This window comes from Podarcis tiliguerta, assembly GCF_965153285.1.
Source record: "Podarcis tiliguerta genome assembly, chromosome: 2".
Taxonomy (NCBI): Eukaryota; Metazoa; Chordata; class Lepidosauria; order Squamata; family Lacertidae; genus Podarcis; species Podarcis tiliguerta.
In genome coordinates, this window is record NC_139535.1 from 5,248,290 (window position 1) to 5,260,710 (window position 12,421).

A 12,421-nucleotide genomic window follows, 5' to 3' on the forward strand; every position below is an offset into this window, starting at 1 on the left:
TTCTTTTTTTATTCACCACCACAGCAATGATTTGTACCATGCCCATCTAACAGGGTTGCCCCAGCCACTCTGGGCAGCTCCCAACATATATAAAAACATCTCCCATTAAAAGGTTTCCTTCTATAGGGCTGCCTTCAGATGTCTTCAAGGTTACTCATCTCTTTGACATCTGATGGGAGGCCCTCTGCCTGGTTCCCTGTAGCTTCTCACATTGAGGGAACCATCAGAAGGCCCTTGGTGCAGCTACACATTGCTTGTCCTGTTTGGGCTGTGTGTCCGAGACAGTCAACCCCTTGGGCTTGAAGCTTTGGGCGGGCTTTGGATCATAAACACAATGTTAATAAATAATAATACCGTATTTTTCGCCCTCTAGGACGCACCGTCCCATAAGGCACACCTAGTTTTTTTGGGGGGGGGGGAATTATTTCCCCCCCAGGCGCGGGGTTGGGGCGGGGGAAGCCCGAGCTTCCCCCGACCCCAGCCCCCAAACAGGCTGCTCTCTGCAAGTCGTGGGAGCCCAGCGCTGGCTCCCGCTGCTTGGGGAGAGGTCCGCGAAGCCTGGATGCGCTGAGTTCAGCGCACGCAGGCTTCAGCATGCAGGCAACTCTCCGCAAGCAGCAGGAGCCCAGCACTGGGCTCCTGCTGCTTGCGGAGAGGTGTGCGAAGCCTGCATTCGCCCCGTAGGACGCACACACATTTCCCCTTCATTTTTGGAGGGGGGAAGGTGCGTCCTATAGGGCGAAAAATACGGTAATAATCAACTTGAATCAGATCCTGTTTTTGTAGCATGTGTGCACAAACACATTATATATATATATATATATATATATATATATATATATATATGTATAAGTGTATATAATTTTATTGTTTAATATTCTTGCTTATTCCCAGGTGGGGTGCCTACTTCCCCATTTTCATTTTCCAGTTTTTCCTACACATCTTTGTTCTTCTGCATCCTTCCCATAGGATCTGACATTCATCTCTCCGGTCTTTCCAGAAGCTGCAAAACACAGAAACGTTCCTTATGGTTGCTATGCTGCAGATTGATTTCCGGAGGAGAGTTAAATTTACAAATACAGAGTTCATTTCCTTTGGCACATAAAACATTCCTTGCATTTAACGTTCCGTATTTTGCACTTACGCATCTTTATAATAATTTTAAGGGATTTATCCTAAGGAAACTGGAGATTTTAAGGGGCTAAGCTGATTTTAGTTGTATTTTATCGTTCCTACACTGGTCATGTAGGTGTTGGTCAAACCAAACGCTGTGGAACTCCCTCCCATCAGTTGTCATTGAGATAAATTGCTACACAACTTTTAGAAGACATTTTAAGGCAGCCCTGGGTCGGGAAGTTTATAATGTTTGATGTTTCATGATGCTTTTATATGTGTTATAATTTTAAATAATGCATGGGTTAGAAAAAGTGGTTAGAAAAGCACCAGTTGTTAACTCCAGAACCTGAGGAGATAAGATACGTCCTACAGCACATGAACTACAGAATCTCTTCCCCCAGGAAGCATAGTGGCTTGGAACGAGGATTAGGCTAGTCCCAGGCTTTGCAACTCCTGCCCTAGAGAAGTCAGATGGGCTGCCGGCAGGTGAAGACCTTATGCCAAATAAGCTTCTGGAAACTGGCTGTTTTTGAGAAAAAGGCTGGTACTGCTGTCCTTTTATTATTTTTAATATCAATACTTAATAGTCCTTTATATCCATATATATTTTTACTCTCTTGAAGTTCAATCACTTTTCCAATTTAACGGTAACCTGCCTTGACTTCCTGTCCTGGAAAAAGACAGGCCAAAAACATAACATTAATACAAATGGTAATGATGATGTCCGTGGGTTCTGGCCAAGCTGGCTCTGCTTTAAACATGTGTCCTTCGGGGGGGGGGGCGTGTTTCTAGATGTCGCTTTCTGGATATTTGTTGTTGTTGTTTAGTCGTTTAGTCGTGTCCGACTCTTCGTGACCCCATGGACCAGAGCACGCCAGGCACTCCTGTCTTCCACTGCCTCCCGCAGTTTGGTCAGATTCATGTTTGTAGCTTCAAGAACACTGTCCAACCATCTCGTCCTCTGTCGTCACCTTCTCCTTGTGCCCTCCATCTTTCCCAACATCAGGGTCTTTTCCAGTGAGTCTTCTCTTCTTATGAGGTGGCCAAAGTCTTGGAGCTTCTTGAAGTCCAGAGTGCGTCACCGACTCCACTCAGCTTTCCCTTGCCTTTGCCTCATGAAACCCAGGAAGACAGGATCCCATTCTACTTGGAAATGGTCACTTCCTCACAAAGATCCCAGTACTTGTTTGCGGGGGTGTTTTTGGGATGTTTTTGTTTATGTATTTTGTTTTTAAATTCTGATTTTATATTGTGAGCTGCCCTGAGATCTGCACATATAGGGTGGTATGAAAATTTAACAAAATATATTATTAATAATAATAATAATAATAATAATAATAATAATAAAATATATATATTATTAATAATATACTTCGTGGGTCAGTTCCTCCCTATAGGTGAGGACCAGGTCCAAGAGAGATGACCCCCTTGTTGCTTCTTTTTATGTTTATTAGCTATATCTTCAATAGCTGTATCTAATTCTAGAGTAGAATTCCTTTTTAAGGATTATATATGTCTTCCTGCTTTATCTGAAAGCTACCTTGACTCCCAGACTTGGGGAAAAGGAGGCATATACTGCACAATAACAAAAAATAATAATGATACTATGGCTCTCAGGGGTCACTGGGTCCTGCATGGGGAACCAGCTGGGGGAGAGGATCCTGCTGCCCTCGGGGCCTGATCCTGCAGGGCTTTCCAGACAGAATCCGGGCGCCTCTCCTCGCTCTCCGCCCCAGCAGCCAAAAGGTTCCTGCCACTCGGCTCCGCAAGGGTTAACAGGAGCCACAGGGCCGAGGTTCCTAGAGGGGAAGGGGAGTCCGTAGCCAGAGGAGGAAGAGCTTCCGCTTCCTGTCCTGGGCCAATCAGAAGCAGGGCGGGGGTGTGTGGCTCTGCAAGGCACAGGGGGGGGGATCCACCCCAGCGCCTAGCCCAGTGGATTCGTCTGGTGCTGCTGCCTTGCATCTGGTAAGTAGCTAAGGGTCTACTCAGAAGAAAGCACCACTGAGTTCAGTGGGCCTTACTCCCAGGTAAGGGGGGGGGCTATAGTGTTTTATCTATTGTCCTGCTGTGAGTCCTGAAGGCCATTCCCTGTGTGATAGGAATTTTATGGTTTTAAATATATGGCAATGTTCATAAGTGTGCCAACCAAACACATACATAGATCAGCACAGGAAGGCCAACCTGGAACCATTTCGATTCCTAAACTGACCAAATCTTTTCTCTGCAAGGTCAAAATGGAAAAGCCTCCCCATTGTCTTTTCCTCCACAAATCCTGTCTTAAGGGTATGTCTCGTGTTTGAATAGGGTGTGAGCCTGTGACCTGGCCCAGGAACTAAGTATTTATCATTACAAAAGACTGGCCAGGATACCCAGGAAATCCAATCAAGTAACCTGCCAGACAGGAGATAAAGGAAAACAGGAGAAAAAACAACATTCAAATGTTCTGTTTTAGACCGCCTTTTCTGTGATGTAGGTGTGATGTATCTGAGGGGTGGTCTTAAGTTACACCCCTTCTGTGATGTATGTATGATGTTTCTGGGGGTGGTCTTGATCTGCAGGATGGCAATTTCAAAAGTCTTTATAAGGCCTTGCACACCATTTTTCTGGGTCCCTCCTCTCTCCTGCAGGTGAGGGGAGCACTCTGTTGCATAAGATCAATAAAGGCCAAGCCTACAGGCTGCTGTTTTGCTCCAGGTAATCCTGGTTGGTGTCTTTGTTTTTTGTCCAAGGGAGCCCTCGGGCCTTTTCCCACCTGGCCTTGGGAGCAGGGACCATAAGAGACTCCTGGGAGGCGGGAGGCCATTGCCCTGCTATGAGTCCTGATGAGCCCAGACTCATTGGAACAAACTCTGGGGGTTTTTAATAGTTTTTAATCTGTGGCATTTACATTTTTGGTTTTTTATTTTGTTTTTGCTCTCTTAGGTGTGGGATAAACAGTTAGCGCTGGGGACTAGTTTAATTTCAGAATAATTGTAAATAGTTGTTTTTAGTTGTTTTCTCCTGTTTTATTGATTTATTGTATAGTTTGTGTTCTGTTTTGAAGGGGAGAGAGTCAGGGCTTCCTGGCAGTCGGCCCCAGCCAACAGAATGGCTAGGGCACGTTGGGGGGGGGGAATGCACTGGCACACCTGTTATCAGTGAGGAGGAGATACACTAAGACCAGCCCATCTCATTACTGAGGAGGCAGGTTTAGTTGTTGTTTTAAGACTATCCCTGCCTCCGGGTCTGGCCTTGACCGGGAGGATACTGGAATCAGCAAGGGAGACCAACATGACCTAAAGGTGCTGCTGTGCAATGCCAGGTCAATGATTCACAACACCACTGTCACCCACGACTTGATCATGGATGGAGGACTTGACCTGGCATGTGTAACAGAGACGGTTGGATGAAGCAGATGGGCCTGTTCTTGCCACTGCTTGTCCACCAGGTTTCTCTTACGCACAGCAGCCCAGGTTATATGGGTGGAGAGGGGGGTTGCAGTGATTTTTAGGACGTCATTAGCTTACACCAGGCGTCTTACTGGGAAGACACAGTTTTCTGAGTGCATGTTCTGGAAGTTGGGCAATAGGGACAGTACAGGATTTCTTTTGGTGCACCAACCTCCCTGCTGCACCAAGTATTCCCTGCCCGAGCTGCTTCAGGTAATGGTGGATGTTCTCTGGGAGATACCTAGTTTGGTTGTCCTAGGGGATTTTAACATCCATGCCGACACAACCTTACAAGGGGCCATGTGGTGTAGTGGTTAAGAGCGGTAGTCTCGTAATCTGGGGAACTGGGTTTGTGTCTCCGCTCTTCCACATGCAGCTGCTGGGTGACCTTGGGCCAGTCACACTTCTTTGAAGTCTCTCAGCCCCACTCACCTCACAGAGTGTTTGTTGTGGGGGAGGAAGGAAAAGGAGAATGTTAGCCGCTTTGAGACTCCTGAAGGGGAGTGAAAGGCGGGATATCAAATCCAAACTCTTCTTCTTCTTCTCTGGACTTCGTGGAAAGCATGGCCTCCATGGGGCTGTCCCTGAATAGGTTTGGCCCAACTCATAGTCGTGGACATGCCTTAGACCTGGTGTTCACCTCTATGGATGTGGGTGATCTGACACTAAGTAAAAGCGAAACAAAAGAAGTGCCATGGTTGGATCACTTCCTGGTGCAACTGGACTTCTCCGCGACCCTTCCCCTCTGCAGGGAGGTGGGACCGATTCTGATGGTCCTTCCCCGCCACTTAATGGATCCAAATGGTTTCCAGAGAGAGTGATAGGGGATGTTTTATCCCATGTTGATGGCCTTTCAGCTGATTCCCTGTGGCCTGCTGGAATGCAGAGTTAACTAGGACTATTGACTGTCTGGCTCCAAAGGGCCCCCTCCGATTGCATGGAGCCCGGACAGCCCCATGGTTTCCCCAGAGCTGCGGGTCATGAAACATTCTCTGAGATGGCTAGAGAACCAGTGGTGGAAAACGCAGTCTGAATTGGACTGGACACAGGTTAGAGCTCAACGTTGAGCCTACCAAGTGGTGATAGCGATGGCGAAGAGGACTTTCTTCACCGCCTCTGTTCCATCTGCAGTAAACAGTAGCAGGAGACCCTTTCAGGTGGTTCACAATCTAACAGAACAACCTTTGCCATTGGTGCCTGGTAAGGCCCCCAAGATCTCCTGCAAAGTATTTACAAATAAAGTGGCTCAGATTCAGAAAGACGTAGACTCCACCATGGGAACAGGGCCGGGGTGGGAAAGTGCTAGAGTCCTGTCTAGTCAAGCTGCATGTGATCAATTCCAATGTTACCTCTGAGGATGTGGACAAGTGAAGCAACCAGCTGTTGATCCTTGCCCACCCTGGCTCATAAAAGCGAGCTGGGAAGGGCTGGGTGATGGGCTCTGCAGGGTGGTGAATGGTTTCTTCTGTGAGGGAGCCTTCCCAGACCCATTGAAAGAAGTGGTTATTAAACCGCTTCTTAAAAAAATATATTTGGGCCCTGCCAATATGGCCAACTATCGCCCAGTCTCAAATCTTCCATTCTTGGGCAAGGTGATTGAGCAGGTGGTTTAATAATAATAATAATAATATAATTTTATTTATACCCTGTCCATCTGGATGGACAACTCCAGGTATGCCTGGAGGATGCGGACCATTTGGATCCCTTCCAATCAGGATTCAGGCCTCATCATGGGACTGAAACTGCCATGGTCGCTCTGGTCAATCATCTCCAGCGGGCTAGGGACAAAGGTGAAAGCTGTTTCCTGGTTCTGCTGGAGCTCTCAGTGGCCTTTGATACCATTGACCACAACAACCTTCTGGACAGTCTAGAGGAGCTGGGAGCTACTGGTATACAGTGGTTCCACTCCTTCCTCCTGGGCCGTGTTCAGAAAGTGGTGGTGGGTGATTAGTGTTCAGACCCCTGGGCTCTCGGTTGTGGGGTGCCTCAGGGTTCTGTCAGTGTGGTATAATGTGGTGTAGTGGTTAAGAGTGGTGGACTCGTAATCTGGTGAACCGGGTTCGATTCCCCGCTCCTCCACATGCAGCTGCTGGGTGACCTTGGGCTAGTCACACTTCTCTGAAGTCTCTCATCTCAGCCCCACTCACCTCACAGAGTGTTTGTTGTCAGGGAGGAAGGGAAAAGGAGATTGTTAGCCGCTTTGAGACTCCTTAGGGTAGTGATAAAGCGGGATATCAAATCTTCTTCTTCTTCTTCTTCTTCTTCTTCTTCTTCTTCTTCTTCTTCTTCTTCTTCCCTCTCCTTCATGCTTTTTAACATCTACATGAAGCCGCTGGGAGAGATCATCAGGGGGTTTGGGCTGCGTGTTCATCAGTATGCAGTTGAGCTCTACCTCTCTTTTAAATCAGAAGCAGAGGGATGGAGAGTGGAAACAAGGAAACTCTGTTGCAAGAAAAATCCCTTCAGGCTCCATTTACTTCTGTCTCCCTCCCAGGAACCTGCAGCTTGTTTAAACTTCTGAGCTCTGCAAAATAATTTCAAAGATCTGTGATCCTAGAAATGACCTGAGCCTGGGGCTCCCACCTCCAGTACCCTTTAAGGCTGGGATAGGTCAGCTGAGTTCCAGGGGGTTTGGGGGGGGGGAAATGAGGAGAAATGGATGGACCCTCCCCCAAGTGAGCAGAAAAGGGGGGGGGGAGGCAAGTAGGTCTTGACTGAAGGAAGGGAGGGGAAGAGGACCAATGTGTTTCTGGGTGTCAGAAGAGGAAGAATATGCACAGCAGTCCTTTGAAGATTTACTCATAATTAAGCTCCACTGGGAGACGCGGGTGGCGCTGTGGGTAAAAGCCTCAGCGCCTAGGGCTTGCCGATCGAAAGGTCGGCGGTTCGAATCCCCGTGGCGGGGTGCGCTCCCGTCGCTCGGTCCCAGCGCCTGCCAACCTAGCAGTTCGAAAGCACCCCCGGGTGCAAGTAGATAAATAGGGACCGCTTACTAGCGGGAAGGTAAACGGCGTTTCCGTGTGCGGCTCTGGCTCGCCAGAGCAGCGATGTCACGCTGGCCACGTGACCCGGAAGTGTCTTCGGACAGCGCTGGCCCTTGGCCTCTTTGAGTGAGATGAGCGCACAACCCTAGAGTCTGTCAAGACTGGCCCATACGGGCAGGGGTACCTTTACCTTTACCTTTAAGCTCCACTGAGTTTAATGGGATCTATTTTTAGGTCACTACTGTGTGAACTGTGCCAGCCTTAAGAAAGGATAGAGGAAGCAGACAGATTAATTTGGAAACAGAAAAACATATTTTAAAACTGTTGGGGACCGTTGCAGAGGGGTATGCCCTATTTGAGCTCTAGGGGCAGGAGAAAATCTAGGGCAGAGGAATCCCTGCAGCTTCTCTGAGGCTCCCTTTGCTTCTTTTTCCACCACAGGAAAATGCTGCTTGTTTTGCCTTCAGAGCTCCTCAGGAAGGATGAAAGTGTCTGATCCTGCAAACATAGCGAAGATGGAAGGAGGAAGATGGATGGTTGACCTGGTCAGGCTGTCTCCCACCACCTTTGAATGCTCCCTCCCAGGACCCTCAGGGAGATCTGGTGAGTTGCAGGGAATGGAGATGGGGACCTGGGGAGATGTTGGGGGTGAGGAAGCTCCCATGGCAAGAAAACGAGGGAGGCTGCAGGGCCAGAGCTCCAGGTTGGCAGAGATAAAAGGTAGACAGAAAAGGAAAAGTTTTTAATGGTGATGTGAAGAAGATTCATTTTCAGGCAGGATTCCTCCTTTCTTCTCTGGTGGGATTCAGGAGGAACACAACTCACTTTTACCATGGAAACTGTGACAGGGAGCTCCACGCATAATGAGGCTTTCCCAGCCTCCTTAGGATCTACTTTCAGGTCACTAATATGCCTACCATTCCCTGAGGGCTGGAAGGAAGACCTACGCTCTGCTGCAAGGCCCATTTCCCCCTGGCCAAGGGGGCGGAGCACAGACTCACCTTGAACAGCCTAAAGAGGCCACTGGGACATTGCTGGAACGATTCTTGGGCTGGGGGCAAATGGCAAAAATGTTTTATAATGTTTTAAACCATTCTAGTTTCGGTTCCCCTGTTTTGTTTTTGTCGAGCTGGTGTTAGTTAAATGTTTAGGGATGCAGGTGGCGCTGTGGTCTAAACCACTGAGCCTCTTTGGCTCGCCGATCAGAAGGTTGGCGGTTTGAATCCCTGTGACGGGATGAGGTCCCGTTGCTCTGTCCCAGCTCCTGCCAACCTAGCAGTTCAAAAGCACACCAGTGCAAGTAGATAAATAGGTACCGCTGCGGCGGGAAGGTAAATGACATTTATGTGTGCAATGTTTTCCATTACGGTGTCCCATTGCGCCAGAAGCCATTTAGTCATGCTGGCCACATGACCCAGAAAGCTCTCTGTGGACAAACGCCAGCTCCCTCGGCCTGAAAGTGAGATGAGTGCCACAACCCCATAGTCACCTGTGACTGGACTCAACCGTCCAGGGGTCCTTTACATTTACCTTAAATGTTTAGTTGGGGTTGGCGGTTATTTTAATTTGGGTATAACTGTAAACCGTTTATTACTGCTGCTGTTGTTGTTTTGTTGGTTTGTTTGTTGCCTGTATAGGATATTCTGTTTTTTATGTTTGGTGTTTTGTTGTGTTTTCATATATGCTGTTAGCCACACAGGGTGGCTATGAGAAGCCAACCAGATAGGGGAATATAATTTTTTTATATATGCCCCATTTGGGCTTTTGCAGGGGCAGGAGAATATCTAGGGCAGAGGAATCCCTGCAGCTTCTCTGAGGCTCCTTTTACTCCTCCCTCCCTCCCTCCCTCCCAAGGAACCCACAGCTTGTTTTGCCTTCTGAGCTCCTCAGGAAGGATGAAGGAGGCTGATCCTGCAAACCTAGCGAGGATGGAAGGGGGAAGATGGACGGTTGACCTGGTCAGGCTGTCTCCCAAAACCTTTGACTGTTCCCTCCCAGGACCCCCAGAGGGATCTAGTGAGTTACAGAGAATGAAGAGGGGGAGATGTTGGGAGTGAGGAAGCTCCCCTGGCAAGAAAACCAGGAAGGCTGCAGGCCAAGAGTTCTGGGCTGTGAGAGATAAAAGGTAGAAAAGAAAATGAATGTTTTTCAATGGATTTTTGGTGGGTGGGCAGGACTTTTTAATGGGGGGCCGAACTGGTGTGATTGGTCAGTTAGTTATATATTTCTAATGTTTTACTTGATCTGGGGAGCTGCCCCCGCACCCCTCCTTGGCTACGCCCATAAATGGTGGTGTGAAGAAAATTCTTTTTCAGTCAGTTCCATAGCATAATGTTATGTTGGGTCCTGAATCTTCTGACACTCGCTGGTAGCTGCAGCAATTGCCAGATGAGGGACTGAATGGGCCTATTATGTTTTATTGTAATTTTACTGGTGTTAGCCACCCTGAGCCCAGCTCTGACCGGGGATGCAATAATATTAATCATCATAATCATAGTCATTACAGACACGGCATTTTACCAGTGTTCCTTTTTAATCCATTAGGAGATATTTGGGGGATCCTGACTGAAGACGAACCATCAGAAGTGGCACCTGAAAGACCTGAGGAACAGAAGATACCACAGAAACTGTGGCTTCAAGTTGGAACCTACAGAAATGAGGGGACCCAAATGCAGAAGGTGGGGAGGGAATCCACCGCTTCTCAGGTTAATGAAAATCAGATTTGCAGAGAGAAGCATGAATGTACTGTGTGTGGAAAGAGTTTTCCTTATCGTTCAACGCTTACTTCACATCAAAGAGTGCACTCGGGTGAAAAACCATATAAATGCTGGGAATGTGGAAAAAGCTTCACTCGGCGTGACTACCTTAATCTGCATCAAAGAACACATACAGGAGAAAAACCTTATAAATGTTCAGTGTGTGCAAAGAGCTTCCGTCAGAGTAGTCACCTTACTTCTCATGAAGGAATTCATACAGGGAACAAACCTCATAAATGCTGGGAGTGTGGAAAGAGTTTTAGTCATAGTGGCTCCCTTGATTCGCATCAAAGAACTCATACAGGTGAGAAACCTCATCAGTGCTTTGAGTGCGGAAAGAGCTTCAGGAGCAGCGGCTCCCTTAATAGGCATCATACAACCCACACAGGGGACAAACCTTATGAATGCTTGAAGCATGGAAAGAGCTTCCCTCAGGGGAGCATTCTCACTAAACATCAAAGAACACATGCAGGTGAAAAACCATACCAATGTTTGGACTGTGGGCAGGGCTTCAGGTACAGTGACTCCCTCACGAAGCATCAAAGAATTCATACAGGGGACAAACCTTATGAGTGCTTGGAGTGTGGAAAGAGCTTCAGTCGCAAAGACTCCCTTACTTTGCATGAAAGAAGTCACACAGGAGAAAAACCTTATAAATGTTTGGAATGTGACAAGAGCTTCATTCGTAGTAGCCACCTCTCAAGACATAAAAGTACTCATACAGGGGATAAACCTTATAAATGCTGCGAGTGCGGAAAGAAATTCAGTCACAGTGACACCCTTACTAAACATCACAGAACTCACACAGGGGAAAAACCTTATAAGTGTTTGGAATGCGGAAAGAGCTTCTATCAGTGTCGGCAGCTCACTAGCCATCAAAGAACCCATACAGGGGATAAACCTTATAGATGCTGGGAGTGCGGAAAGAGCTTTAGTGAGAGTGGCCACCTCACAAGACATAAAAGAACTCATACAGGGGATAAACCTTATAGATGCTTTGAGTGTGGAATGAGCTTTAGTCACAGTGAAACCCTTACTAAACATCACAGAACTCACACTGGAAAAACCTTATAACTGTTTAGAATGTGGAAAGAGCTTCTATTGCAGCAGCCACCTTACTAAACATCAAAGAATTCATACAGGGGACGAATCTTACAACTGTCTGCAGTGTGGGAAGAGCTTTTGTCACAGTAGCTCCCCTACCCGGCATCAAAGAACTCATAGGAAAACATCTTAGAAGGGGTTGGAGTGGGGAAAGATCCTCAATCACATCAAGATCTCCTACGGGAAGCAAACCAAAGATTGTGCTCAGTGTTAGAATTTGCTTCTTTAGCTTTGTTTGATTTTAATCTTACCTACCTCCCTCTGTTTAATCATAGGGACGCGGGTGGCGCTGTGGGTAAAAGCCTCAGCGCCTAGGGCTTGCCGATCGAAAGGTCGGCAGTTCGAATCCCCGCGGCGGGGTGCGCTCCCATTGTTCGGTCCCAGCGCCTGCCAACCTAGCAGTTCGAAAGCACTCCCGGGTGCAAGTAGATAAATAGGGACCGCTTACTAGCGGGAAGGTAAACGGCGTTTCCGTGTGCGGCTCTGGCTCGCCAGAGCAGCTTCGTCACGCTGGCCACGTGACTCGGAAGTGTCTTCGGACAGCGCTGGCCCCCGGCCTCTTGAGTGAGATGGGCGCACAACCCTAGAGTCGGACATGACTGGCCCGTACGGGCAGGGGTACCTTTACCTTTACCTCCCTCTGTTTAATCATAGGCTTTTTCTTGCTCTGAGGCCTTTTGAATCCAGACTGCCTCCTAATGTCCACAGTTGAGCGGCAGCGATTTGTGTTAGATTTTCAGTCTGAACGTAGGAGGGCGAAGAGTGGGCTTGCATTAGACAAGGAAAGGGATATTGTGTAGATGAGGCAAAATATAGAGACCCAAGCAGTTTCAAGTCCACCTTACAGTGTGCACATCAATGTCTGACTTTTGTCCTCTGGGTTTCTAGGGGTTTTCCTGTTGTTATTCTGCCTCTCACAGCTACAATAAACCTAACATTAAAATTATGGACTGGTCATTTCGTCAGAGTGCAAACGGGCAAATTTAGCAGGGGATCAAATACTCCCCCCCCTCACTGTATATAAAAGCATCTC

The 12,421-nt window shown here is 47.8% G+C and overlaps 2 protein-coding genes across 12 annotated transcripts in view; both read left to right on the forward strand.

Moving 5' to 3' along the window:
- LOC310670675 (uncharacterized protein) overlaps positions 1–12,421 on the forward strand; it is a 63,038-nt gene that overhangs the window by 16,407 nt on the left and 34,210 nt on the right. The gene's annotated exons all lie outside the window — the stretch shown is intronic.
- Positions 2,998–12,334, forward strand: LOC310670444 (uncharacterized protein). Of its 11 annotated transcripts, XM_083425816.1 has the most exons (6): positions 3,004–3,143; positions 6,217–6,334; positions 7,970–8,131; positions 9,383–9,544; positions 10,073–11,671; positions 12,043–12,334. In XM_083425816.1, the coding sequence occupies exons 2-5, from the start codon at positions 6,292–6,294 to the stop codon at positions 11,356–11,358; spliced, it is 1,653 nt and encodes a 550-aa protein (XP_083281942.1). In that variant the 5' UTR covers positions 3,004–3,143; positions 6,217–6,291; the 3' UTR covers positions 11,359–11,671; positions 12,043–12,334. The 11 variants fall into 11 exon arrangements, with proteins under 11 accessions (XP_083281950.1, XP_083281952.1, XP_083281943.1 ...); XM_083425824.1 differs by lacking the exon at positions 6,217–6,334 and having other exon boundaries at positions 2,998–3,081; positions 7,970–9,113; positions 9,299–9,544; XM_083425826.1 differs by lacking the exon at positions 6,217–6,334 and having other exon boundaries at positions 2,998–3,081; positions 7,970–9,106; positions 9,255–9,544.